Source organism: Heterocephalus glaber, unplaced genomic scaffold (assembly GCF_053883595.1).
Source record: "Heterocephalus glaber isolate CG9 unplaced genomic scaffold, H.glaber_assembly_v1.0 deba00000071, whole genome shotgun sequence".
Classification (NCBI taxonomy): domain Eukaryota; kingdom Metazoa; phylum Chordata; class Mammalia; order Rodentia; family Bathyergidae; genus Heterocephalus; species Heterocephalus glaber.
The window spans coordinates 11,583,282-11,609,464 of NW_028258137.1; the positions used below are offsets into that span (position 1 = coordinate 11,583,282).

General features: G+C 49.8%; 2 protein-coding genes across 2 annotated transcripts; one reads left to right on the forward strand and one right to left on the reverse strand.

Annotated features, from left to right (window-relative positions):
• Nucleotides 1–711: 711 nt before the first annotated feature.
• LOC147830608 (chymotrypsinogen B-like) lies at nucleotides 712–4,245 on the reverse strand. Its single transcript, XM_087190327.1, has 6 exons — nucleotides 4,178–4,245; nucleotides 2,077–2,155; nucleotides 1,911–1,988; nucleotides 1,666–1,821; nucleotides 1,522–1,550; nucleotides 712–916 (listed from the first exon to the last, which is right to left on the reverse strand). The coding sequence occupies exons 1-6, from the start codon at nucleotides 4,243–4,245 to the stop codon at nucleotides 712–714; spliced, it is 615 nt and encodes a 204-aa protein (XP_087046453.1).
• A 12,018-nt stretch (nucleotides 4,246–16,263) lies between these two features.
• Nucleotides 16,264–25,548, forward strand: LOC101719810 (chymotrypsinogen 2-like). Its single transcript, XM_087190382.1, has 6 exons — nucleotides 16,264–16,294; nucleotides 23,416–23,794; nucleotides 23,894–23,948; nucleotides 24,062–24,242; nucleotides 24,761–24,894; nucleotides 24,980–25,548. The coding sequence occupies exons 1-6, from the start codon at nucleotides 16,264–16,266 to the stop codon at nucleotides 25,529–25,531; spliced, it is 1,332 nt and encodes a 443-aa protein (XP_087046508.1). The 3' UTR covers nucleotides 25,532–25,548.
• The last annotated feature ends 635 nt before the right edge of the window (nucleotides 25,549–26,183 follow it).

Genomic DNA, 26,183 nt, shown 5'->3' on the forward strand with positions numbered 1-26,183 from the left:
GTAACCCCTGCCTCAGCTTATGGGACACATGGCTGAGTGGACAGAACCAAGACGAGAGGGCAACAGGGGTGTCTGCTTACATTTGGCATAGCCGAGGGACAGAGGAGCTGGAGAAGGTGCCCAGAGGGGTGTGCAGGTGGGCAGCAGGTGTGAGGGGGGGTAGCCTGTTGGCCAGCAGGAGGAAGTGGGGTCCCACCAGGAACAGGCTTGCACCCTTGGCCTTGTTCCTGCTTCTGCACGTGTGCCCTGGGGCTCCCTGGTGGCCCAACCTCCTGCTCACAAAGCTGCTGCCAGAAGGGTACAGGGCACCCGGGAGGTGCAGCCCTGTGCACCTCTCTGTGCAGGCCATTCCACTCCCAAGCGCCCCCAATGAGTGCCTGTTGTCACACTTATCACTGGGCCTCGGGCTTGAGCCGCCACAGGTGTGCCTGTTCCCTGCAGCAGGGCTCTGCCTAGGCCTCCACTAACACCCACCGTCTTTTCCTGTGCCCACTTCATCCTGAGTCCTTCCTGGCCACGCTGGGAGCTGGAGCCAAGTGGTGGGGAGGGGACCAATGAGGCCACCGCTGGCCTGGCCCAGGCCAGCCTAGTGAAGGCCAAGTTCAGGAGCACAGCGAGGCTTAGAGACCCCCAAAGAGGCAGCATGTGCTCCTTGGGTTTACTGAGGCTTTTTGGGGAGCAGGATCAGGGGCGCAGGGTGAGTCTGTGGGCTCAGTTGGCCACCAGGATCTGCCGCACCCAGGGCAGGAAGGCAGTGACCCGGGTGTACATGGTGGGAGAGGAAGTGGAGCAGGTGTCACTGCCTAGGACATGACGCCCACCAGGATCCAGGCTCCATCCTTTCAGCATACTAGGGGGCCGCCAGAGTTGCCCTGCGGGAGACGGGATGTTCTGATATGGGCCCAGGTCCTCATACCTGCAGCAGCTCACCCATGCTCACCGTGTGGGTATGAAAGACTTCACCTCCTTGGCTGGTTTTGCCCCTGGAAGTCTGGGCCACCCCCAGGTGGAGCTCATAATAGAAGCACAGTAAAGCTGGTTTGACTTAAGCAGAAAGTGGGGGTGAGGCTGGCTGTGGGGCCTCTGTAAGGGAGGAAGGGGTTTCACCAGGTTCCACAGTCCAGGCTGCACACTGAACAACTCCAGGGTGTGGCATCCACATGGATATGGATGGAATTCTGCATCATGGCAGCTCTGAGCCCAGAGTCCCTTCCCTGCCCTCTGTGCTGAGGCCAGCAGTGATGCACCAGGAGCCCCGACTCCCTGACTACTGGGCAGGCAGGTCCTGGGAGGAGAGAGGCCTATTTAAGACTTTCATTCCTCTCTCCTCCCCTGCCCCCAAGATCTGGGCTGGGGTTTTCCCTGGAGGAGCCCAAGATGGGAAGGGAGAGGGTGTGGAGAACCCAGGAGGCTGTGCAGAGCAGGAGGAAATACTGCTCGCTCTGGTGCAGATTGTCATGTCGGTGACCGGCTGCCCCAGAACTTCCTGCTCTGGGCAGCGGACATGAGGAGCTAGGCTACCTGCTGCAGCCTGTCCGGGGTGCTGGTGTCTGGCAGGGCAGGGGGAGGGGTCAGACCCACAGTGGCCTGCCTGCCAGCATCCACCTCCCATCTGCCCACCCTGTGGGCACCACTGCCCACCAGTGTGATCGGTCTTGCCCCCACCCTTGGTGGGGCACAGCGTCCCAAAGGGAAGTCCTCATCCTTGCTGAGCAGGAATATGGCAGATGCTGTCTGTGAGAAGCAGATGGGTGTGGCCAGCTTCAACAGGGCGATGTCACCGGAGATGGTGAACAGGTTGTAATCAGGGTTGTCACACACCTGTGGGTGACATCCACACCTCATTGAGGCCTAGGAGCAGCCAGGCCGCCAGTCTCTGGGGCACCAGCTCCTGTCCTCTGGCCTGGTACCTCTGCAGTCATCAGGACCTGCACACCCTCCTCGCCAGAGCCCTCGTCAGACTCCCCAGCCACCACCATGTGGATGTCCTGCAGAGAGACAGGAGGGGTTGAGGACAGGATGAGCCCACTGCTCTCCCACCCCTCCCTCTGGAGCTGGAAGCAGAACTCTGGGGACCTGCTCACTGGACCCCACAGTGAGTGGAGGTGACCACCAGTCTGGGGGCGTCCCTGCAGAAGTGGAAGCTGGTTTTGTCCTGGGGAAGTGGGAGATGACGGTCACAGCTGCCACTGGGCAGCACCCCAGCCTGGCCAACATCCCAGAGTCCCAGTGTCACCCCAGGGACACCTGCCAGGGCCAGGAAACAGGGACAGCATCCTCCCCATTGATGATGCTGGCTAGGCCACACAGCATGGGGTGGATATTGGGGACACTGCAGGCTGGGTGGGGAGGGGTGGAAGCCAAGATTGACTTGGGGCCCCCAGGTGCCACCTCCTCTCCCCCAGCCTCCTCCCACCCCCACCCTGGCCCAGCTCCCCTCTCTCCTCCTCTGAGACGTTGGTCCTGACTCCTGCCCAGCCCTGGTGTCCCCACAGGCAACTCTGTGACGTGTGCTGGGCAGAGGGATGTGGAGGACTCGCTCTCCTGTCCCCCCTCAGCCTGGAGAAGCCAAAGGAGTGGAAGGAGGCTGGCTCTGTGGCTGTGATCCTGGGCCCCACTGCTGCCTGGTTCAACCACTGGGCTCAGAGACTCAGTTTCCTCATCCAGGAAATGGGGATCTCACAGTTGGCACCCTCTCAGGGCTGGTATAAGGACACAGGACAGATCAGCAGGCAAAGTGCTTGTTCTGTTCCTGGCACATAGTCGTGCTCAGCGGATAGGCGTTTAAGTGGGCACAAAGCCACTGCTGCCCACAAGGTCATCGCTGACTGCTCAGAGGATTTCCTGTCCCCTAGACTTGTCCTCCCTGTGTCCCAAACAGGGTGCAAGGCCTCAGCACAGCTAGGGGTGTTTGCCTCCTCCCCTGGGGCCTCAGCTGGGTGTAGGAAGGGGAACAGGCTGGGGGTGCCACGTTCTGAGGTGGCGTCTGGGCCTGGGAGGAGAATGTGGTCCAGTGCTGTCCTCTCCCGAGTCTCTACTGTAGAGATGTCGGCTCAGAGAGGGATGGAGACTGCATGGTGGAACTGGGAGCAAGAGGAGCAGTTTCCTGCCTCTGCCCACCTGGGCCTACTGAGGGCAGTGCCCAGCAAAGCCCAGCTGCAGAGGAGTCTGGGCATGCCAAGGCTCTGGAGCCATGTGATGCAGGTGCCTGCTGGGGCTCCCTACTGGGCTTCATCTGAGACTTCGGGGCAATGATCCCTCCATGGCTGGGTTCCCAACCAGAAAATGTGCCAGAGCAGGGCTGGGCCCACAGCCTGGGATGGCAGCAGCTGTGGCTGCACCTGAGCTTGGGGCCCAGGGCAGAGGTGGGAGTGAAGGAGGGCCTTGACCCTTCTCCACATCCCCTTCTGGAGCCCAGCCTCGTCACTCAGGGTCTGGGGGACATGGAATTTATTGGGTCTGTTTGTTGTTCAGAGACCCCTGGGCAATGAGGTCAATCAGGGAGCAGTTTAGGGACCAGGCCTTGCTCTGAGGTCTGAGAGACACCAGGGGGGCTCAGGAAAGGCTCCATCATGCTTCGTGGCTGTCACTTGGGTTGGGGCAGAGTGGATCTCAGGGACAAGCTGCCCATGCACAGCAGGGCCCCTGGAGTTGGGCCTGTGGACCATCTGACTAAGCTAGTCATGGAGATGCTCACCTATAATCCCAGAACTCGGGAAGTTGAAGCAAGAGAAATGTTGCTAGTTCTAGGCCAGCCTGGCCTATACAGTGAGTTCAAGGCCAGCATGGACTGCAAAGCAAGACCCTGTCTCAAAAATAAAATCTGATGGAGGCCCAGGGATTTAGCTCAGTGGTTCCGGTGCCTGCCTCGCAAGCACAGGATTCCGAGTTCAATCCCCGGTACCAAAAAAAAAAAAAATTTGAGGGAGGCCAGAGTCACAAGGGAGTGTGAGGGCCAGGAGACCTGGTTCCTGGCTTGGGAGACAGGCTGGGGCTTCTCCGAGCTGCTGGGATGTGGGGAGCAGGGTGAAATTTGGGGTTGAGGCTGCCAGATGCAGGGTGAGTCCCCGAGAAGGTCCAGGAAATTGATACTCCAAGGCCAGGTTTCATTTCCATTGCATTGGGACTAGCAGGTTGTGGGGTGAGGCAACTCTGGAGCCTTGGGCAGGTTACTCACCTCTCTGACCGATTCTCTCTCTGCAGTTGGGAAGGTTCGTGGTTCATGTCCCACACAACAAAGTCCATCCCGAGAGCACTAGGAACAGGTCTCACACATCATCTGTGCTGTAGGCCTTCATATTTGTCTTGAGTGAATTTCCTGTTCATGCCCTGTGCTCATTTTGGAGATGGTCTATGACAGAGAGACGTCCAGACCAGGGGCAGTGAGACCCGGCCTGCAGGAGCCCATCCCTAGGGACAGGTCACCTGTGCTGTCCACCAGCTCCCCAGGCCCTCCTGGGATGGACCAGAGAAACCACAAGTCCTGCCTTTTAGGGGTGGGGTCTTGAGGGAAGAGAACTCATTTTAAAAAATTGAAATACATATCACCACCAGCTAAGAAGTTACAGCATTACTTTTTTCCTTTTATTTTTCTTGGTACTAGGGGTTGAAGTCAGGGCCTTCTCAGTTTTGGAAAGTAGCCAAGAACATCATGGAGGAGTCAGTCTCCAGGTTGTAGGCAGCAGGGACAGTGCCCGGGCTCGAGGTCTGCCGCTGACCCAGGAAGGACTGATCTTGCAACCCAAGTGGAGATGGGTGGTCCTGTGGGAGCCTGCAGCTCCCAGATCGTATGGGTGGTGGGAATTCGGAGGTGCAGGCATGGGGCAACAGGCTGATCCCCACACCAGTGAGGAAGACAGGGAGTCAGGTATGGGATCCAGTGGCACCAAGGAGACTCCTGGGCACATGGAGGGGTTGGGGGTCCCTAGCCCCACAGCTTCATGGACCACTCCTTTCTTTTGTAAATGGAGGTACCTTCATGGTAAAATGCACCCAGATAAAGTGTATGTACTCAAGGCCTTTTAGCAGTGCTGATAATCCTGAAACCAGGACCCACCCAGAGAGAAACAAAATATTTGTCTCCCTGGAAAGGTCCCTCGCCCTTTGGCAGTTTGTCCCACATTTCCAGAAGCAACTTCTGTTCTCAGTTCTTTCCTCATAGATTAGATTTTGTTTTGATCCTTTAAAAAATTTAAGTTCAGCCAGCATGGTGGAACCGGCCTGTGTACCCAGCTCATGGGAAGCTGAGGCAAGAGGGTCATCATGAGTTCAAGGCCAGCCTCTGTTGCATAGTGAGTTCAAGGCCAACCTGAACAGCATAGCGAGACCCTGTCTTTAACAAAAAAATAGATTGTGGTAAATTATACACACTATGCAATTTACCATCTTTTCTTTTCTCTCTGTCTTTTCTTTTTTTCATTACCGGGACCTTGCTCATGCTATGTAGGTGCTCTGCCTCTGAGCTGTATCCCCAGCTCTTATTTTTTCATTTTAAGGCAGGATCAGGCTAAATTGCCCAGGCTGGGCTCATACTTGCAGTCCTCCTGCCTCAGCCCTCCAGAGTGCTAAGATCACATGTGAGGGGCTTTGTGGAAGGTGCTTAGGTCCTGACTGGGCCCATTACTTCATCAGTGAAGTAGTTCTTTGATGAACTCATTTTGCTGGCATTTTTGGGAGGTGACAGAGACAAGATGAGGCTAGCTGAAGGAGTGGATCAGGGTGGGGTGACCTTGGACTGCATCCTTAGCCCCTTCCTCTCTGGCTCTTTCCTTCTTTCTCTGACCCCAGCTGCCATGAGCTGACTGCAGGTACCCAGCTTGAAACTGAACTGAGCGGGCTTTAGAAATTATTGATTTGGCTTGTGAATTTGGGTATTGGTTAAAATTATGAGTCATTTCAAGGCCTAAATGTGACTTGCTAAATGAGCCTTCAGCTGGTGGAGACAGACTTTCCTATGCCAACGGTCTCCATTGAGTCTCAGTGATGGATGAGATTGTGGCATCTCTTATTAGCAACATTACAGCTGAAGAATTATGTCTCTGTACAGCCATTTTCCAAGATCAAACATTAGTTAAAGATAATGCAAGTGGCTTGTTAGCTGTGACCTGCAGGATAGCACATACGGCTTGTTAACTATGACCTGTCCTTTACAAGAAAGCATTGTTCCTCCTTTTTATAGGCTAGCTCATTAGTCCATTAGTTCTGCCATTCCCTACATGTGCCTTTAACTCTCCCTTACTATGTTGTATAATCATAAATACTGACTAATCCAGAGATCCAGGATAGAGCTAAGATCAGGTTGTCTTAGCCAGGAGAGAGCTAAGATGAATTCCCAGACCCTCATTCTTTATTCTTTGTTCCTTGTTCTTTGTGTATCATTCTTTCATCCCCTGCTGTACCCATAATCAGGCAGTCAGGTATCTGAAAGGATGAGAATGAGCTGAAAACACGAACATCCGAGACTAGGCCTTTATTAGGGGACGGAGTGCCAGGCTGTCTCAAACAATGGTAAGAGCAGGGGCTGGCTAGGTGACCTCTTCTATGGGCAAGGGGCATGGCGGGGCGGCATAGTGGAGGTAGATGTTTGGCTGCAGCCAGAGGTGAGGTTTAAATCCATTGGCAAGTTTGAATTTCTCGGTGGGAAGAACTATAAGTGGCAGAGCTTCACGGCGGGAAAATTAGGTTATTGTTTCCCTGAGTGATTTATTATCTGCTGGGAAGAGGCATTTAGGAGGTAGGGCTGCCAGAGCCATTTTATTGTCTAGCAGAGAACTCTATCAGTATTACATGATAACTAATTGGAAGTTGGACATTCACTTGACAAATGGCACCCTGAACAGGGGACATTTATAGATTTAGAGACTGATTCAGGAAGGCCACCAGAGTAGGAAGCCATGGGAGAGCAAAGACGGCAGAAGACTTCACTGTGGGGACACCTGAGACAAGAGAGCCAGGTAAGAGATCACTGCCCCAAAGAAATTCTTAGAATTCTTAGCTGGGATTAAAGCACGGGGAAGAATGTATCAATTGAGAGAAAGAGATATATACAATTTTTCTGTGTTTTGCTAAAGCAGTCAAGAGCAAGCATCTCAGCCAAGAGCCTGTCTAAGAAATTTAACCCTTGGTTCCATCAGACAGTCACTTTAAATTTAAAAATTTGGGAACAAATAGCTCCAGATACTTTCTCAGCATAGAGTCTTATAAAATCAGTGCTAGGGCTCCTGATGACTCCCCCTGAGAAAGGAGGGGAGGGGAACTCTGAGGGAAAAAATAACCCCTCTCAGAGCCTGTGCCTCCAGAGATCCCTGAAGCTAACAGAAACAATCCCCGCCTCTTTACATATCAGAAACTTGTCCAGCAGGGTAGCTGGCAGGAGATTCCATTGGGCTCTATTGTTTTCCTGTTACAACTAGACAAGATACACATAAACATCGGAAAATAAAATATAAGGTTTTAAAAGAATTAAACCAGAATTTTATTGTAGAGTAGATGAGTTAATTAGATATCTTGTAGGCAGTTGGACAGGGCCAGCCCTCAAGAAGCCAACATGGAGGACAATCAAGACACGTTCACTGAAGGCCAGCATTGTAAAAGAAGATAAACTACCACACCAGCATAGGATGAATAGCAGTGATTGATATTCTAAAGAGTTATCAATCACCTGGATGGGGGAACAAGATTTTCCAAGAAAGATCCCTGACCCACCCCTTACCACCAAAAATCTTTGTTCATTCCTTGTAGGCTTGCTAGTGACTTGCTTCCTCATTTAATCCCCATTTAATCAATATTACCTAAGCAACTATGCTTGTTGTAATCTTATTGGTTGATCATAGTTTTGTACCACCTTGATCAGACCTCACCTCTCGGCTTTGCTCCATAAAACACCTTTGAGAAGCAGGGTGGGCAGGCAACCCATTTTCTGGTCCCCCTTCTCTCTCTCTTAGATAGAAGCTATCTTTTGCTCAATAAATTCTTTCTACTCTTAACCTCTGCTGTTTCTAGAGTTCATTCTTCAATTTTAGAAAACATGAACTCTTGCTTCAGATATCTAGCAGGTTGGGAGTTACATCTATTCTCCCTATATCAGTATGATACTCAAGATCTGACCACAAAGATCACATGCTGTGTTAGAGCCCTAAGGCCGACAGCTACAAACTGTCTACTCCATAGATTAAAACAACTAAAATGGGTGGCCCCAGCCAGGGGTTAAATGACTAAAGCCAGAAAAGCTACAAGCATGTCCTGCCAGGCATAAGAGGATCACAAAAGGGCTGGGGATTTAGCTCAGTGGTTCCGCCACCTGCCTCGCAAGTGCAAGGACCCAAGTTCGATCCCCGGTACCAAAAAAACAAAAAAAGATAAACTACAAATTACAAATTACAAATTTTAGCTAATTGATAAATGTAGTTTTGGCTTCCAATTTAAATTGATGTTTAATTGGTATGCTTAAATCATTTCTTATACAAGTTCTTAAATTATAATTAGAAGATTAACTTAGATTCAAGATTACTTAAAGACCTTTTAACAGGCAAGTTTGTTATAAAAATTTATAGTAAATGAAAGAAAAAATATTAAAAAGGCTATAAATAAAAGAGATATACTTTTGATGTAAAAAGACTTATTGATTAATTAAATTACTGACTGATTAAATTGTATTGATTAAATTATTAAGTTATTGATTGAGTAATCTGTTTTATTGACAGATTAAAATTTTGTGTTGCTGGATAAAAAGAGAGATGACAAGGCTAAAAAGCTTGCATATGCCGACGAGTAAAAGCATATAAAAGTGATTTATCAGAGGAAATATATACGTTTGATTGTTGGTTTGCTAAAAGCTGATACTGTATCTTCCAAAAGCTCCTTGTTTCTCAAAAAAATGTATGGTTGCTTGTTAATTTGATAGAGCTTGGATTGTTCCTAAAGCAAAAGTATTTGAGAGAATGATTTATGCCACAAAAAGAGAGAGATGCTTTAAAATTCAAGCATCTATAGCCAAATTTGTTACAAAAAAAGAGACTATCAGCCTAGGACCCATTTTAATAATACCCAAGGCCCTCAACAGCGGGGCGTGGTGGTGCATGCTTGTAGCTTCAGCTACTTGAGAGGCTGAGGTGAAGTGGGCAGGGTGCGGATCAGAGCACCAGAAAAGCCAAGCCCATGACGCCAAGCTCTTCTGTGGCAGCCACCACAGAGGTGGTTCCGGCAGTGGCAGTGGGGCTTGGCTTGGGTGGGGCCCAGTGTGAGTGGGGCAACATAGGCTGGCAGCTCAGGCATGCACAGAGCCCAGTCTAAAAGATGGGCGCTCTAGAGGTGCCGACGGCCATGCGCAGAACCAGTAACCTACAAGATTAAAATTAATTTGGTTCCCGATGGTTCCAAACAAATATGCACAGCTCTTTTATCCCAAATATATCATTTTAATGTCTAAAACATGAGAGTTTTATCCATAGAACCTCCAGAGACAGTTGTCCAACGTGCCCATCAAACTTTAAAAAGCACAACTTCAAAAACAGAAAGGGGAGATATGGCTGCCTCCATAAGCTCAATTAGATCTTGTTACTTTCACTACAGTTAATAATATGGAGAAGAGGTTAAGCTTCTGTTTTAAGAGATAATGGAGAGATGCTGTGGCTCCCATCTAGGAATGTGTTTGGACTTCTTGCGTCCAGAGTAAAGCATAATGAGCTGGTGTTTGCACATTCACCCAACAGCTGTCCTCTGCTAGGCCTTCTACACAATGTTTCTGCCTTCTCCCAGGTCTAAATGCAACAGAACCAACTGTCCATAGCCTGGAACCTCTGAATCCAAAAACAAGCCTTTCCTCGATACATGATCCCAGTAACAAAATGTTAACCCAAGTAGGCGTGTGGAAAATGCCAAATGGTTTTCCACACTGCTTGTCCATAGCTTCCTTTAATGAAAAACAGAGGAATGGATTCCTATGGCCCATTCTGAGTGTTCCCCATTATGAAAATCACCTTCATGAAATTTCCCTGCTCCTTCTATAAGGCAGAGAACTTGGGGACTGGGCTCACACAAGGGGTGGGGCCTCCAGAGCAAGGCTAGGAGAAGGGTAAATCAGAGATGTTCTCAGGAGACACCCTTGGCACAGGGAATGGTATCAGAATATTATAGACAACTAAGTTAGTTAGAAATATAGGAGGTCAGACAGGGGTAGGCCCAGGAAGGAATCAGTGCAGAAGATAAGAACACATTACTAATGTGGCCAGAGGCACATTAGTTGAAAGCCAGGCCTCAAGATAAAGATGGAATGACTAGGCCTACATACCTTCCTGAGGGATAAACAATATACCATAATCAGTATTACTTGGTCCAGTAAAGTCTAGATAGGCATCAGTCACCTGGTTGGGTGACCAGGACCTCCTAACTCATCTCTTTCAAAAAAAATGTCCTTGTTCTTTCCATGTACAGCTCCTATGTGACTTGCTTCCCAATTGGGTCAGTATTATCTAAGAGTCTAAACTTGTTATTTTATTGGTTGATCATAGTTTTGTCCCACATTATACCCACCATATGATTTTGTACCCACCTCATGATTTTGCTCTATAAACCTTCCGCTGTGAATTGTGGTCTGTGGCAACCCACTTTCTGGATCTCTCTCAAGAGCTGTCTCTTTCCATAAAATTTTCCTACTCTTAACCTCCATTGCTCCTCAAAGTTCATTTTTCAATTTTGAGAACACAAACTCAGTGTATCAGACATCTAGCTGTTTGGGAGTTATATTATTTCCCCATATATCATTTGGAGGTCCCATTGAGATCATTGGAAGGAGATAAGAGTTTGCTTTTGTTTCATGGATTGTGGATTGTGACTCACTTGGGAAATCAAAAATTGTCATTCTTGTCTTTTTTACACATTGTGTTTTGTTAAAATGATGATAAATTTAAGTTGAGAACATGGGAAGATTATGATGCACCTTCGATAGGACATTTTACTTTTACAGGCAAGGTCTTATATTCCTGTTTTGTATATGCTGCATTTGGACTTACTGGTAGCTGAATTTACTGGTGCTCCTTGCTTGACATGTTTGACTTCTTAGATAATAGCACTAAGGAAAAGTAATATGAGAGTTTTCCCTAGTGGATTTTGATCTAACCAAAATGTGAATTGATGAAATGCTGTAAAATGGGTCTTGTATGAAATCTAGTTTATATGTAGGAAATATACATGCCTCTTAATAAATTATGGTATTCCATCTGTCTGTAAAAGATAAAAGGTCAGAAGCCATTCTTTTTTTTTTGGTACTGGGGATTGAACTCAGGATCTTGTGCTTTTGAGGGAGGCTGCAGATCCACTGAGCTAAATCCCCAGCCCTCAGCAGCCATTCTTAAGACATGGAGGACAGGTTTCACTGGGACAGTCTGGCCCCAATCCTCCTCTGCACTCTAGATGGAATGTTGAGCCTGTTCTGCCTCAGTATCCTTTCTGGTCTGATCTTCTGCTGGTCAGGAGGCAATCTTAGCTCTTGAGATTCCCCACTCTCCCCTTTCCAGGATGAGGATGACATCTCATGGGAAAATTGTCTCAATAACTCACCATGAGCATGAGAGAAAAGATTTCCTTTTTCTTATTTATTTCTGATCTTATCCAGTCACTGTACTTTCCTTCATTGGAGGCATGCTCTGCTGAAGATTAGAGAGGAAGAAACCCTGAATTGCCAAGGGAATGTTGAGCCTCTTCTGCCTCAGTATCCTTTCTGGTCTGATCTTCCACTGGTAAGAAGGCAATCTTAGCTTTTAAGATTTCCCACTTTCCCCTTTCCAGGCCGAGGGTGACCACTCATGGGCAAGTTGTCTCAATACCTCACCACGAGCAAGAGAAAATAGCAATAGGTCATGTCTCTTCCAGGCAGGGATAGGAGGCCAAAGATCCACATCACTGCCAGCCACAACCTGGGATGAGGGCTGTGCAGAACAGCAGGCCTGCCCACCATGGAGCCATTAGAGGTGACTGGGGTGTTGGACATGGGTTCTTCCAGGACTAGACTGTTAAGACTGTGGCACCTTCTGAGACATGGAACTCCAAAGCCTTAGATTAAGCAGGCTGAGGCAGGAAGACTGCAAGTGCAAACCCAGCCTGGGAAACTTACCAAGACCCTTTCTCAGCCATAATATTAAGCAAAATAAGATATACAAGCTTCAATATCACATGGTTTCTCTTATATGAGAAACCCAACATATAAACAGCAAATTAAAAGATATAATAGGAAACAGGTAGATGAATCTTTTGCAGATGGGCAAGGGACCAAGAGACAGGGAGGGGGAATGGAGAGAAGGGTAAGGAGATCAAAAAAGGTAACTAAGACATAAAGTTTATTTTATTCATTTTTTGTACTGGGGATCAAACTCAGGTCCTTGTGCTTGCACAGCAGGTGGCAAAACCACTGAGCTAAATCCCCAGCACATGAAGTTTATTTGAAAAAGTAACAGTGAAGAGTGAGGGAGAAACCGGCTCTGCAGAGTGAGCTTGGGGTTAGTACAAGAGAAAAAAGCAAGATAAGAGTACACCCTGGAGGACACATGGCAAGCTATTCTGAGGAAAGCCACCACAGCAATCTCATTTTGGCATCTGTGTCCTTTTATGTTATCCACATCTCAAAGAAACCTGGGAGAACTTCTACATACTGTTTCTAGGAGGCAGTGCTGGGATCCCCCACCACAGGCTGACATCAGATCTAGGCATCCTACTGAAAACCTGCTCGAGTTCTACTGAGAAATCCACATGCAGGGAACTATTCTGTACATGTATTCCAGGAAATGTATTAACAGGTCATGCCTACTTCCCCAGCCAGCTTTTCCACACCCTAATCTCCTGTCACAGTTTGGCTTGAATAACAACTAGATCTGTGTATCTCAGTTTCAGTGTTTAATGTACTTTAGATCTGTGAGATTTGCAACATGCAAATTCTACCTCAGTATAATTCATCTTTGACAAAAATGAGGGTTGAGATAGAATCCCTCCAAGGCTGTACTCAAGTGGAATGGCTTTTTCACCTATCCTTTTTTCTTTTATGGCACTGGATTTGAACCCAGGGCCTTCACACAGAGCCACATCTGTAGCACCTTTTCTAGTTTTTATTTTGAGACAGGGTATTATAGTTCAGGTCTGGATGTTCCCCCAAAGCCTCATGTAATCAGAGGTAGCTGAATCTGGAATGTGTGATGCTGGATTAAGGACATGTAATTACTAAACCACTACACATGAGTGATTGGTTTTGTACCACCCTAATCCCAATAGTCTGGATGGGATAAAAGAGGCAGAAAGACGGTGAAGCTCTCTCATTGCCTTTGCTACCTTGTGCATGTCATGTTCTTTTTCCTCTTTGATGCCTGTTTGCCATCCCTGTCTTGGAGCCAGCTGACTATGGACTGAAACTTCTATGAACTGTGAGCCATATAATCCCTTTTTCCCTAAATTTGGGTGTCAGTTATTTTGTTTCAGTAAGGAGAGAAAAGTAACTAACACAGAAATCCAGTACCAGGAGTGGGATTGTTGCTGTGACATTACCTGGCCATGTGGCTCAGGATCCTTTGGTGCTGGCTTGTGGGAAGGGGAAGACTTAGGAAAGATTTGGAGATGCTAACTGAAACAATAGAGCTGGAACACCTTAGGCTGTGCTGTATGGGAGATTCTGGTCAGAGCTCTGAAGACCAGAAAGCTGGTAAACGGCAGGCTTTTGAGTTTTCTACTGGGAAGACAGACTGCACTGGCTGCTGGACTCAGATAATGTGTGCCTTACCTTGGCAGAAAGTTTGTCTGCATTTTGTTCATGTCCAGAGACTTTACCTAAGAGTGAAGGCAGCAACTAATTAACCTCCCAGAAGAAATTTCAAGGCAGCCTAATGTTGAGACTGTGGCATGGCTGGTGTTGGGGGCTTTTAATCAGATTTATGTTGAGATTCAAGAGCAAAGAGCCAAGCAGAATGATCTAAGACATGTTGAGTTTGGCCAGAAAGGACGCGCCCATAAAGTTGGGGCCTGCAAAGATAGAGCAGAGGAGATCTTGATTGCTGAGAAAGAACAGGAGAAGAGAAAAGATGGCCTGAGGGCATCATAGGAAGTAACAGGACTCCACCCTTTGCAGCCTCAAAATTGCAAAAGTGAAAGACTTTGCCTTGAAAAGTAGGTCCCAGAGCACCATGTTCCAGAATGGTGGCAGCTGCATCATTTTCCAGAATGTCATTCACCTGAAGAATTTGTTCCTTGGGATTGGGTTCAGAGTCCTCAGCAATTCAGGCATTCACTCCTACAGCCAAGAGAGAAGGAAGCCTGACTACTGATCCAGCTGGCAGCAGACCTTGGTATCACCCATGTGGCGTTGATTTTAGGTCCATGCAGAATGTAAGAGTTATAGGGTCAGGAAGGCTTCCACCCAGATTTCAGAAGAAGGCCTGGAGGCCAGGGAATGTGCCCCTGAGAGGGCAATGTGTGAAGCTGTGAGTGTGAAGCCAAAGATGCAGTGGAGAGCCCAGAAGTTTGGAGAAGCCAGGAGCATGAATTTTCTGAGGGAAGCTGCAAGGAGGAAGCAAAATCAGCACAAGAGAGAAGCCATGAGAGCTATGACCACCAGAAGTGACATAGGGGTGGAGCCACCCAGGCCCTTTGGAGTTTACAACTTGCCACAGATTGCCAGAGATGCTAGAAGTGGAACTGTGGGATTTAATGTTTGTTCTACTACATTTTGGACTTGTTTGGTCCCATTCCTTTATATCCCCGTTTGTAACTTTTGGAATGGAAATGTCTATCTCGTGGCATTGAATGTTGGAAGTGTTTCGTTTTCTTTTCATTTGTACAGGGGCTCACAGTTAAGTTTCCCTTAAATCTCAGAGAAGACTTGGTAGCTGGACTTTTCAGCAGTGCTGAAACCATTAGGACTTTGGCAACAATTAGAGATGGACTGAATACCTTTTTGCATAAAGGGATATGCATGAGTCTTTGTGGGGGGGGCCAAGGGTGGAATGCTATGGCTTGTGTTTAGATGTCCCCACAAAGCCTCATGCTTTTCCAGAGGTGGTTGTATCCAGAGTCTGTGATTGATTCCTAGTAGGGCTAGGCCCAAAGGCACTGGGATAAAGGGTGTGAGTAGTCTGAAGGGCCCTAAGCAGTCTGAGTAAGATAAAAGGGGCAGAAGACACTGGTAAGGCTGTCTTGTTGCCTTTGCTACTTTGTGCACATCATGTTGTTTCTCCTCTGTGATAACTGTCTGCCATCCATCCTGCCTTGGAGCCAGATGATTATGGACTGAAACCTCCATGAAATGTGTGCTAAACAAACCTTTTCCCTTTTAAATTTGGATGTTGAGTATTTTGTCTCAGCAAGGAGAGAAAAGTAACTAACACTAACACATTTTTTTTTTCTTCCGTACCGGCCATTGGGTCTCTCTTTTTTTTTTTTTTTGGTACTGGGGATCGAACTCGGGTCCTTGCACTTGCACAGCAGGCGGCGAAACTACTGAGCTAAATCCCTGGCCCAGGTCTCTCTTTTTTAATGTGATCATTCACTTTTAAAATTTTTTGTTGGTGTATGTTTGCAGCACCTAATGATTACACTCATTGGGGGGGGCTGGTACACATATAGGATACATTTTAATATTTCCTGTGGGGTCAAGACAGAGTCAAGTCATCCAAGGTGTAGTTTTGGATCTGAAAGGTCCCACAAGGGCCTTTGGCTAAAGGATTGGTCACCAGCCTGTGGCTCTGTATTGGGAGGTGTTGGAAGCTTTAGGGGGTGGGGCCTTGTAGAAGGATGTAGGGGAATGCCGTTGCTTCCCAGCGGCCCTGAAGTAAGCAGCTCTGCCTCAGCACAGGCCCCAAACAACCTGGCCAAGCAGCCATGGAATGAAACTAATGAAACCTTGGACCAAAATAAACCTTCCCTCCTTGTATGATGAATGCCTCAGGTGTTGTGGCACAGGGATGGAAAAGCTGACTCAGGATCCCTGTTGGTACAAATGCAAACAGGACGACAGAGGGAGCATTTATGCAAGAGAGGGCAGGATCATGGGATCTGTAGGGTGGTTGACCACAGTGGGGAGACAGACTGCAGGCTGACAACGCAAGGAGGTCCTTGGAATCAGGAAGGGGACCCAGCAGGAACTGGGGTTTGTGGACATACGTGAAGACCACCCAGGGAGAGCAGGCAGGGGCTATTTCTGCAGAACTTGCTACAGCAGGGAGTCGCCAGCTCTCCTCTGAGTGGTGGAGACTGAGGCAGGCAGGGGATCCTGGGAGGCTGAGATGCGCCATGGTGCAGGCTGTGGGCAGGGAACCTGCAGGTGAGGCAGCTATAGGCTGGCTGCTCTGGTTGGAGTGGTGGAGCCGGGCAGGGACAGCCCCCGCCTTCCTCCAGGGGAAGCCAAGCCCAGCTCGGGTGTTTGGAGTGCCACCTTGGACTCAGAAACCCCAAAGCTGCCGCCAGTCTGAGCTGGGACTTCCAGTGTAGGGTCAGGGATGTGGAGACAGAGAAAAGAAAAGATTAGAGGCCTCATGAGGTCTTCTTAGCTAATCCTGATGAAAAGAAGTTAAATGAAAACAAACTTTACTAGGAAAAATTTCCATGGGAAATAGGTCAAGGAAGGGGTAGAGAAGGAGAGAAAAACCAGATAAAGAAAGGCACCAAATGGCCTTGAGACTTGCACCAAGAGATCAGAAAAAGGGCTGACAGGTGGGACACAGAGAGAAAGCCAGGTGCACAAAAGGTAAGCTGTCCCCACCTCCAGGAGAATGGAGGGGAAGTCACTGGAATGTTCACTGTAGGGTGGTTAGAGAGCACAGTAGATATGCACAGGCCCGGTCTACTCTAAGCTAACCATGAATAAGGCAGCCTCTTTGCCAATGAGCTGCTCACCCCAAGATAAGGCCTTAAAAGGTAGGTCAAGGACTAAGACAGAAACAAGCTGCACATAGACCAGGGGGAAGCTGATGTTAGGCAGAGGTGCCTGGAAGCCACCCCAGTCAGGGCAAGTTCCAGGTGGGGAAGGGTCCCTGACCCCCCTAGAACAGCAGCCAGGACAAAGGGCCCACGGCTTCTCCATCTGTCTGGAGCCCCCTACCCCGATTCTTTCTTCTCAGGGAAGCTATCTGTCTTCACCTTTCTCCCCCTTCCTTTTCCTCTCTGCCAATGAAGTGTTTTCCTTTCGTTAAACTTCATCCCTCTAGCTTTTTAAAAAATTTTTTATTGGTACATTTTAGGTATACAGTAGATTTACATTTATCATTGGTGCTTGTACCTGTACATGGTGTATCTTGGTTCTTATTTTTTTCCCCATTCCCTGTGCGCCCTTCACCCCCTCCACCCTTCCCTATTTACATAGACTTTCTTTCCATTGTTTTTTCTTTTCTCATAGTTTTCCCTTTCCCTCTTTTCCTTTCTCCTTCCCCTCCCTTCACTCCTTCATCTTTGGACCTTTTTTCCTATTTCAAATTATCAATTATTCATTTTAATCATTTTAACTCTTGTTTACACTATCAGTTTCTCACACTAGAGAAACTATTTGGTATTTACACGTGTGTCCTATTTATTTAACTTAAGAGGATGGCCTCGATATGCATCCATTTAGCTATAAATGACTCTAGTTTTTCATTCTTTATGGCTGAGTAGTACTCCATTTTATAAAAAAACCCCACATTTTCTTTATCCAGTTTCCAGTTGGTGGGCACTTGGGCTGCTTCCCAGCTTTAGCTATTACAAACTGTGCCACTATAAACATGGGTGCACATATATCACTGTGGTAAGATTCTTTTAATTCTTTTGGGAAGATCCCCAGCAGGGGAATATCTGGGTCAAATGGGACCTCTAAGCCTAGTTGTTTGAGGTATCTCCATACTGATTTCCACAGTGGTTGCACCAGTCTGCACTCCTACCAACAATGGAGAAGGGTTCCTTTCTCCCCACACCCCCGCCAGCATTTGTTATTGGTTGATTTCTTGATAGAAGCCCATCCTTCTAGCTTTTTATAGGGGCTGAGTTTACAATCCCAGTGGGCAGCTTGGACAGCAGAGCAGAGATGCTTGTCCCTCAGATGTGATACTGCCTTCTAGTCCAGGAGAAATTCATTCTCTCCATCACAAGCAGACCTGTCCCTGGGGTTCAGCTATGGCAGCACAGGATGGATTCAACACAGAGCAAGTCTGAGTGGCGCCTGTGTGACTGCTAAGGGTGCCCTGGGCTTCCTTCCCTGGGTCCTGAGTTGGAAGAGAGGTGAAGGAGGAAGAGTGTGGTTCTGTATCACCTGCTGGCCACTGGGGCGCATGTTGCTGGGGTTCCTCTTCCTGTTGGGCTGCCTGGGCTGCAGATGCTGTTGATAAAAGACAGAGATGTGCTTTTATATGCAGTCTGGCCATGGTGCCTTTGAATTTTCAGCCTCTCTCCTTCCAACTTGAAGCAAAGTGTCAATGCAAAGGTTGTGTGTACTGGGAGATGTTAAGAAGTTTGAATTTTCCAATCTATTACTGCTCCTACTCTTGCTTAGGGCCAGTGGCCATGGGGGGAGTGGGAGGGGTTTTGAGGAGATTTGAAATCTTCTTGTGAGGCCACCATCTAAGCTGTCTTCACTCTGAGCTACATCCCCAGCCCTTGCTTATTTTTTAAATTTTCAGACAGAGTCTCGCTAAGTCATGCAATTCCCCATGCTAGGCTTGAATTTGCAGTCCTCCTGTCTCAGCCTCCCACAGTGCGTGCATTACAGGTGTGTGCCACAGCTGGGCTGTCATTGAAAGATTTATGTAGGGCAAGGTTGGCTCCTTCTCAGAGGGTCAGGCTCCTGGGAAACAGGCAGACAGAAGACAGCAGCACCAGTATGATGATTCTTTTTTGTCACTTAGACCCTTTCTGTAATCAAATGCCTGTCCAATCACGGCTATAGAATTGGTATTTGCCTTTTTTCCAGGAGCAGCAATATGAGGTGAGCAAGCGCTTGGTAGCACATGACGCTGTGGCTCAGGTGAGGGTCTCTGCCTTTCTTCTGCAGGCTCAGGATTTGGGTTGAGCTCACATGTCTGTAGGGCCATGCTCTGCCCTCCTTTTACTGCCCTCTGGGTTTATATAGATCGCTGTTCACCGACTAACAAATTTAGGAGCTGGGCCTCCCCATAAGCCTCCTCCACGTGGACAGGAAGTGGAGATGGCCGTGGCCACATGGTGGACAAGGTGTCCCTTAGTGATATCAACACTCTGCCCCAGGGCACCCAGGCTTCAGGGCTGGTTTGAACAGGGCCTGGGCTGAGGACCAAGAGACATTGCTGGGTATGAAAGACACAGCAGCAAACACACACAAATGCCAGCCTGCTGTCCCTAGCCCTGCCACTGCTCATCTGGAGCTTTCCCTCCCCCATCCTGAGCCTCCTGGGGACAGAGGCCCCATCCTCAAGTCTTCAGGAGTTCAGCTCTCACAGTGGACAGGAAGAGCCCGTGACTTCAGGCTGCTTCTGTTTTCTGCTCTGGAAAAATCCTTGAAGTGATGGGAATACAAAAGGCTTGGCCACCTCCTTGGAAAAACCTGGCAAACCTTAGTATTTCAATAAAGTCCCCTGGCCTGGAACTGAAATATGGATTCCTTGTGCTCAGAGCCAGGGCTGCTGCTCGGTGACACACTCAGGGGACCAGTGCACAGGAACAATGTGGAGAAGGCACGGTACTGATGAGGAAAATAGTACTGGGACCACGGTCCCGCAGAGTGGGGTCCATGGCCTACAGTACTCCGACCCCACACTACATGTGTGCTGCCAACTGGAGCCTCTCCTCAGCCACAGGCTGGATATCACGACTCATCCCTGCTGGAAGACCCAGCAGCACTAAGCTGAACTTGTAAGTTAAGGACAGAGGAAACTTCAAAATGCACGAAATTCAAATTAACAGCTTTGCCCTGACAAGCCCAGAGCCACTGTTCTGCTCACATGGACCAGGTTCTGCCTGCATGACCTGGGCCTGGTGACCACAGAGCCTGAGGCCTTAGAGGAAGCCTCAGTGCCCTAACTGTGCCTCTCTGTCTCTCACCTGGACACAGTGGGGCTTGTGCATCCCTCTGCTGTCACCCGAGAATACACATGGACCCACTTCCTGTCCATGTTTCGGCCACACCTGGCATAATGTCCCGTGGCAAGGAAAAGTTTGTTGTCTGTCATCCTGTGGGGTGGCACCAAGGCCCCATTTGGTAAGAAACTAATGCTTCATACAAAGCCTGCTTCCTTCAATTGTGAGGGGTCACCGAAGAGAGCTCACTAAGCACCACAGAGACACAGTGGCCTGGCATGGGTTTGCCATCCTGGGGCCCGGGACACACCTCTCGCCCTCCCACACTCATATTGCTTGGTTGTCTGGGACGAGGGGACCCCTGGGTATTTCTGATCATCCACGAAATGCTTTGCTTCTAGATGACTGTTCATTGAGCTACTCTTCACTGAGTCCCTGCAGCTGACATTCAGGGTCCTGGGGCAGCACTGGAGAACTCTGAGCCCCCAGCCACTCCTGGTGGGGGCCCTGGAAACACTGTAGGGGTGATGCCTTTAACTCAGGGCTGCAAAGACCCTCAGAGGCACTGAGGACACCAGGGTCTGCTGCCTCACCTGCCAGCAAAGGCTGTGTGAGCCGGGATCTACAGGGTTCAGGCTCCTGCCCTAGCACAGACCTTGCCCGTGGCATTGCCCAGGCTGCAGGTGGTGTGGGTACAGGGCAGCTGTCCCTTTCCCAGGAGCTGGGAATTTCCGTGTTGAGAGCCAGCCTGGCTGGGAGAGGGGCTTGGCCCCCACTTATCGCCCAAGGTCCTTGGATAAGAGCGGGGGTGACCCTCAGGCCTCCCTTGCTGGGCATGGTTTAGGGCATACTAGGAGATATAAAAGGCAGACACCATCTTCTCTGCTGTCAACACCATGGTCTCCCTTTGGCTTCTGTCCTGCTTTGCCTTGGTAGCAGCCGCCCATGGTGAGTGCAGGGACCTGGAGCCACCAGGCCTGGAGAATGTGGGGAGGGGGCCTTAAGCCCTCATGACCCCCACAGCCAGGCCCCACAAGACCAACCTGGGGCTCTGTCCCAGACCAGAGGTGAGCCCCTTGGCTTACCCAGCACCTGAGGGGACCCCAGGCTGCAGGGAGCAGAGGGTCCTTCAGGGGCTCTCAGAGCCCACGCTGTATAGCCAGAGTGGAAGAGACTCACTGGCCCAGCTGTGGTTGGCAGCTCCAGAAGCACCTGTGGGCAGGGTAGGAGGTGACCAGAACCCCCAGGAAGCTCCCAGGCAGGGTTCTATTTATTGAGCTGGACACCCACTGAGTTTTTTGTTTATTAAATTAAGAAAGAAAGGCCAGGCGTGGTGTCACGCACATGTAGTCCCAGTGCTCTGAGAGGCTGAGGCAGGAGGATCATAAATTGGAGTTCAGCCTGGGCAATTTAGTGCCTTAGTGAAACTGTGTCTGTTCAAAATTGAAAAATTGAAAAAGGGCTGGTGATATAGCTCAGTGTAAAGGCCCCAGATATAATCCCTAGCATCACACACACACACACACACACACACACACACACACACACACACACTGGAAAGAAATAGTAAAAATACAGAAAGTTAGATGACATCCAGGTATATACTGTTAAGGGTTAGCAGATCTTACCTTCTTGCAAATTTGCTTCATATATTTCTTTTTGTTGTTTTTGCCTTTGCTTTTATTTTCTTTGTTGAGTCAGGACCTGACTATGTTGCCCACTCTGCCCCGGAACGTCTGAGCTCAGTGATCATCTTGGCTCAGCCTCCCCAGTGGACGAGAGAAGAGGTAGAACACTGTGCTCCCAGCTCAGCTATTTCCTTTCCTTTCCTTTTTTGGAAGGCTTTTACATTTCTTATTTTATGTACAAAGAGTTAGCATGGCCTCTTTTATTGAGTGGATGTCCTGGATAATGCATCCAAGGAAGATCCCTTAGTCCGACCTGATGAAGCCAATATCCTTCCCGTTCTTACAGAAACACTGGTGGCACAGGTGGAGGTCCATTTACTCTTCAGACCTTGAGCGTTTGATCAATTTCAGCAGGAGCGAGAGGCCTAGCTGACTCTCCTGGAGCGGCTCCATTAGAGTTGCTGTTGATCATGTTGCCTCCAGAGGTCCAAGGAGGCAAAAGGAGATTCTTCTTTTTTAAATGTAAAAGTGATTCAGCTAAAGCTTTCCTTTGTTCCTTCTTCCTTCTTGTTCTGAGTTCTGTTCTAATCTGGCTCATAGAAATGTAGTACACACACACACACACACACACACATCTATTCACACACAAAGATTTAAAAATTTGCATAAATAGCATTCTATCCTTTTTTTTTTTTTTCTTCTGGTACTGAAAATTGAACTCAGGATCTTGAGCTTGCTAGGCAGGGGCAGTTCCACTGAGCTACATTCCTGGCCCGCTGCTGTGTTTTTTAATGTGCTTTTTTCTACTCATAATACTTTATTTAGATTTATTCATGTTGCTATCAAGGGCTCATGCCCTTGATTTTTTTTTTTTTTTTTTGGTACCAGGGATCAAACTCGGGACCTTGTGCCTGTGCGGCAGACAGAGAATCCATTGAAACACTACAATGTACTCCCTGCTGTTCTAATACCCAATCTTTCTCTCTTTCTTTTTCTTTCTCTTTCTCTTTTTGGCTAATACAAAATAGATTATTGTGGCTTTTTATGTTTGGCAGTACCAGTCTTCAGTGAAGGCCTTGTTGTGACCTCATTCCTGTGTACAGGCGAGGACTCCAGAGGTGGCAGTCAGTGGCCGGGGCTACATGCTCCCGGGTAAAGGCCAAGTACACGGCCGGTACAGGGCTGAGAACCTGCCGTGTCCAGGGCCCACACAGAATACCCGTCTTCTCCAAGTTCATTCAACACCTCCTTAATCTCGCCTTGTATAGTGTAGAATCAAAGTCCTGTTTTATTAAACAATTAAGAAACCAAACCTTTACATGATCAATAGTTGCAGAAATGGTGAGGTACTACAGAAATGGGGAATTTCGCCTGGGCACTGTGGTGTGAATCGGTGCCTCTCACCCTCCATCAGCCTAGCGTCTGGGCCCTGGAGGCCCCAGGACGTGGTCATAGCTGTGAGTTGCACCTGCCACTCCCACCTGTCTAACAGATGTGCATTGACCTCTGGAGTCAGCGTTGTTCTGCTCCCACCCAGCAGCTGAGAACACTGTGGAGCCCCTGGTCCAAGCCCACACAGCCAGGATGGGGACCTAGAGGTCAGGCCCATGCAGGCTGGTGGCCCAGCTGTCTTCTGCTATGGCAGCACAGGCCCAGGTGGGGACAGCCATGGCCCTCAGCACCTGTGCAGGGTGACTGGGGTCAGCAGGCTGCAGGTGAGGGAGCCTTGAGCCTAGAGATTGGAAGAAGCCAGGGCACCTTGCAGAGCAGGAGGCAACTGTGGAATGGGGATCCTGAGCTGGGTGGGCGGAGGTGGAAACCAGCAGCTCTGCAGCGCTGGCGGGTCGGGCCCAGACTGGCTCCGGGCCACAGCCCTTCCTCTCCCTTCTCTCAGATTGTGGTAACCCTGCCATCCCACCCATGCTGAGTGGCCTGGCCAGGATCATCAATGGCACGGATGCTGTCCCTGGCTCCTGGCCCTGGCAGGTGTCCCTGCAGGTGAGCTGGGGATCTGGGACATGTGGGGCGCCCTGGGCTGTTGACCAGGCTGGGGTGTTGCTCAGGTGGCAGCTGTCACCTCCCCTCCTTTCTTCCCAGGATGAGAACGGCCTCCACTTCTGCGGGGGCTCCCTCATCTGCCCACACTGGGTGGTCACCGACACTCACTGCCAGGTCAGGTGAGCAGGTGTCCCGGGCTCTGCTCCCAGCTCTGGGCTGTGAGTGGAGGCCAGGCCAGCACCCATCCTTTTCCCAACCCCTCCTGTGTCTGTGCCTAGGACGTCTGACAAGGTGGTGCTTGGGGAATACGACCTGGCCTCTGATGAGGAGGACGTATAGGTCCTGGAGATCGAAGAGGTACTGGCCAGAGGACAGGAGCTTGTCCCCCAGAGATGTGTCACCTAGCTGCTCCAGGGCCTCAATAGAGTTGTGGTTGTCACCCTCAGGTTTTCAACCACTTAGATTTCAACTGGATTACACTCTCCCCTGACATTGCCCTGCTGAGGCTGAAAACACCTGCCCTGTTAACCCCAACCGTGTCCCCCGTGTGCCTGCCCTGTGCCTGTTGTGACTTCCCTCCTGGGACCGAGTGTGTCATCACTGGCTGGGGCATGTCCAGTGTCAACCGTGAGTGTGACTCTGCCTTTCCACAGCAGGAACTCACTCTGGGATAGGGGCTGCCTGGGCAGGTGGAATCCCCACACCTGACCCAAATGGCTTTTTAAAAAATTAAAAATCTATAATATAGTCTGGCATGGTGGCGCATGCCTGAATGTCAGCACTAGGGAGGCTGAGGCAGGAGGATTCCTGGGAGTCTGAGGCCAGCCTGGGCTACATGGTAAGTTCGAGGCCAATGGGAAATACTTAGTGAGTTCATGTCCAAAATACCAAATTTAAAAAAATCTATGAAACACAATTACTGTGTACCAAATAAGAACAGAGAAATGTTTTAAAAATGTACTACACAAATAACATGAGGGCAAATAGAGGTATACTTGACAGAAAACTCCTGAAGTGAGCCCTAGACAGGAGCCCTCAGCTGCTGCCTGCGTCCCCATGTGGCATCTCCAGCAGGGACATCTTTCTGGTGAGCAGACATGGCCTAGGTGAGGAGAGGGCTGTCATCTGGCCCTGTGTCCCTGCAGCCCCTGTGACCCCCAGAAAGCTGCAGCAGGGGATCGTGTACCTTGTGTCCACTGAAGAATGCAAGAATTATTGGGGCAGCTCTATTACTCAGCAGCATATCTGCACCAGGGGCAGTGGCATCTCCTCCTGCATGGTATGGTCTGGGGGAACCAGGAGGGACACAGGGACCCCGCACACAGGCCTGGGCTCTCCACTCTCCCTTCACTTCCTCTACTTAGCAAAGGGCCCCACTGGTGCGAGGAGGTGCCCAGGGCAGTTCCCATGCCAGGCCTGAGCTGTGCTGCCCATGGGGCTCCATCTTCACCCCAGCCTGGGGAGCACAGGGCCCAGTGCATAGGGAGCACACAGAGCAGCGACAGCCAGGCTTAGACAGGGGAGGCCACCTGCCCAGGGTCCTCAGGAGTAGACGGCAGAGCTGGACCGCATGGCACCCAGATGGAAGTAGCTTGGGCAGAGCACTGTGCCCACCCTTGGCACTCCTCTGTCCCCTCCCTACCTCTGCCAGCCCAGGCACCCTGGGCCCTGGCTCCCCTTTCAGGATGGCAATCAGGTCCTCTCCCTCCCTGCAGGGTGACTCTGGTGGGCCCCTGGTGTGCCAGAAGGACAGAGCCTGGTTCCTGGTAGGCATCGTGTCTGGGGGCAGTGGCACCTGCAACACCTCCATTCCTGGTGTGTATGCTCGCGTCACTGCACTCGTGTGCTGGGTTAAGAAGATCCTGGAGGAAAACAGCGAGTTTCGTTGCCACCCCTTCTGCAGGTGTCACCAATAAAGTCCTCTGTCCAGAAACACTGACTGCACGCGTCTCACTGTGTGACCCACGGGGACATGGGGCTAACTGTCCGTGTCACCAAGTGTGCCATTAGTTCCCTCACCAGGCCGTAGCTCTCCTCTCAGACAGCCAAGGTCCTTCTGTGTCCTCCCCACACAGAGTCTACACCCCACCTGCTGGAGCAGCTGCACCCCCAGAGCTCTCTGGGAGGCTGAGGCCCTGCCCAGCTCTGCAGTCAGCAGCCCTGAAGGGTCAGCAGCACTGGGACCACAGCAGCTTCCAGTCAAGGCTTCTGCCTCCTCCACAGGCTCCAGTCCCTTTCCCTGCCATCAGCCTCCCGCAGCCAGTGCCCTGGAACTCGCCTTCTCTTTCCATCCTGTCTGCTTCAGCCCCAGCCCTGCTCTCACTGCACGCAAACTCAGGAGCAAGCCCGGCCACCTTCAATCCAGCTCCAATGTCCCCGCAGCTCCCTATCCTCCTTAGCCTCGGTGTTTCCTGCGATGGAGGAGATGGCTCTAGAGGCCTGAGCACCCTCAGGTCTGTCCCTGGCCAGGCGTGGGTGGAGCTGGCTGTCTCTCTTTGCTGAGGTCAGCCGGCCTTGGTGTTCAGAGCCTGCACCCATCAATCCTTTGAGGGACTGCAAATGGGGGCA

Bases quoted from the DNA above. Each gene is read 5' to 3' on its own strand.
- LOC147830608 (XM_087190327.1), bottom strand. From the start codon at position 4,245: ATGGACTTTGTTGTGTGGGACATGAACCACGAACCTTCCCAACTGCAG. The intron at 2,156-4,177 runs GTGAGTAACCTG...CCACTTCCCCAG, and splicing joins AGAGAGAATCGGTCAGAGAG to GACAAAACCAGCTTCCACTT. The intron at 1,822-1,910 runs GTACCAGGCCAG...TGTCACCCACAG, and splicing joins AGGTCCTGATGACTGCAGAG to GTGTGTGACAACCCTGATTA.
- LOC101719810 (XM_087190382.1), top strand. From the start codon at position 16,264: ATGGTGCAGGCTGTGGGCAGGGAACCTGCAG. The intron at 16,295-23,415 runs GTGAGGCAGCTA...GGGGATCCTGAG, and splicing joins TGTGGGCAGGGAACCTGCAG to CTGGGTGGGCGGAGGTGGAA. The intron at 23,949-24,061 runs GTATAGGTCCTG...TGTCACCCTCAG, and splicing joins TGGCCTCTGATGAGGAGGAC to GTTTTCAACCACTTAGATTT.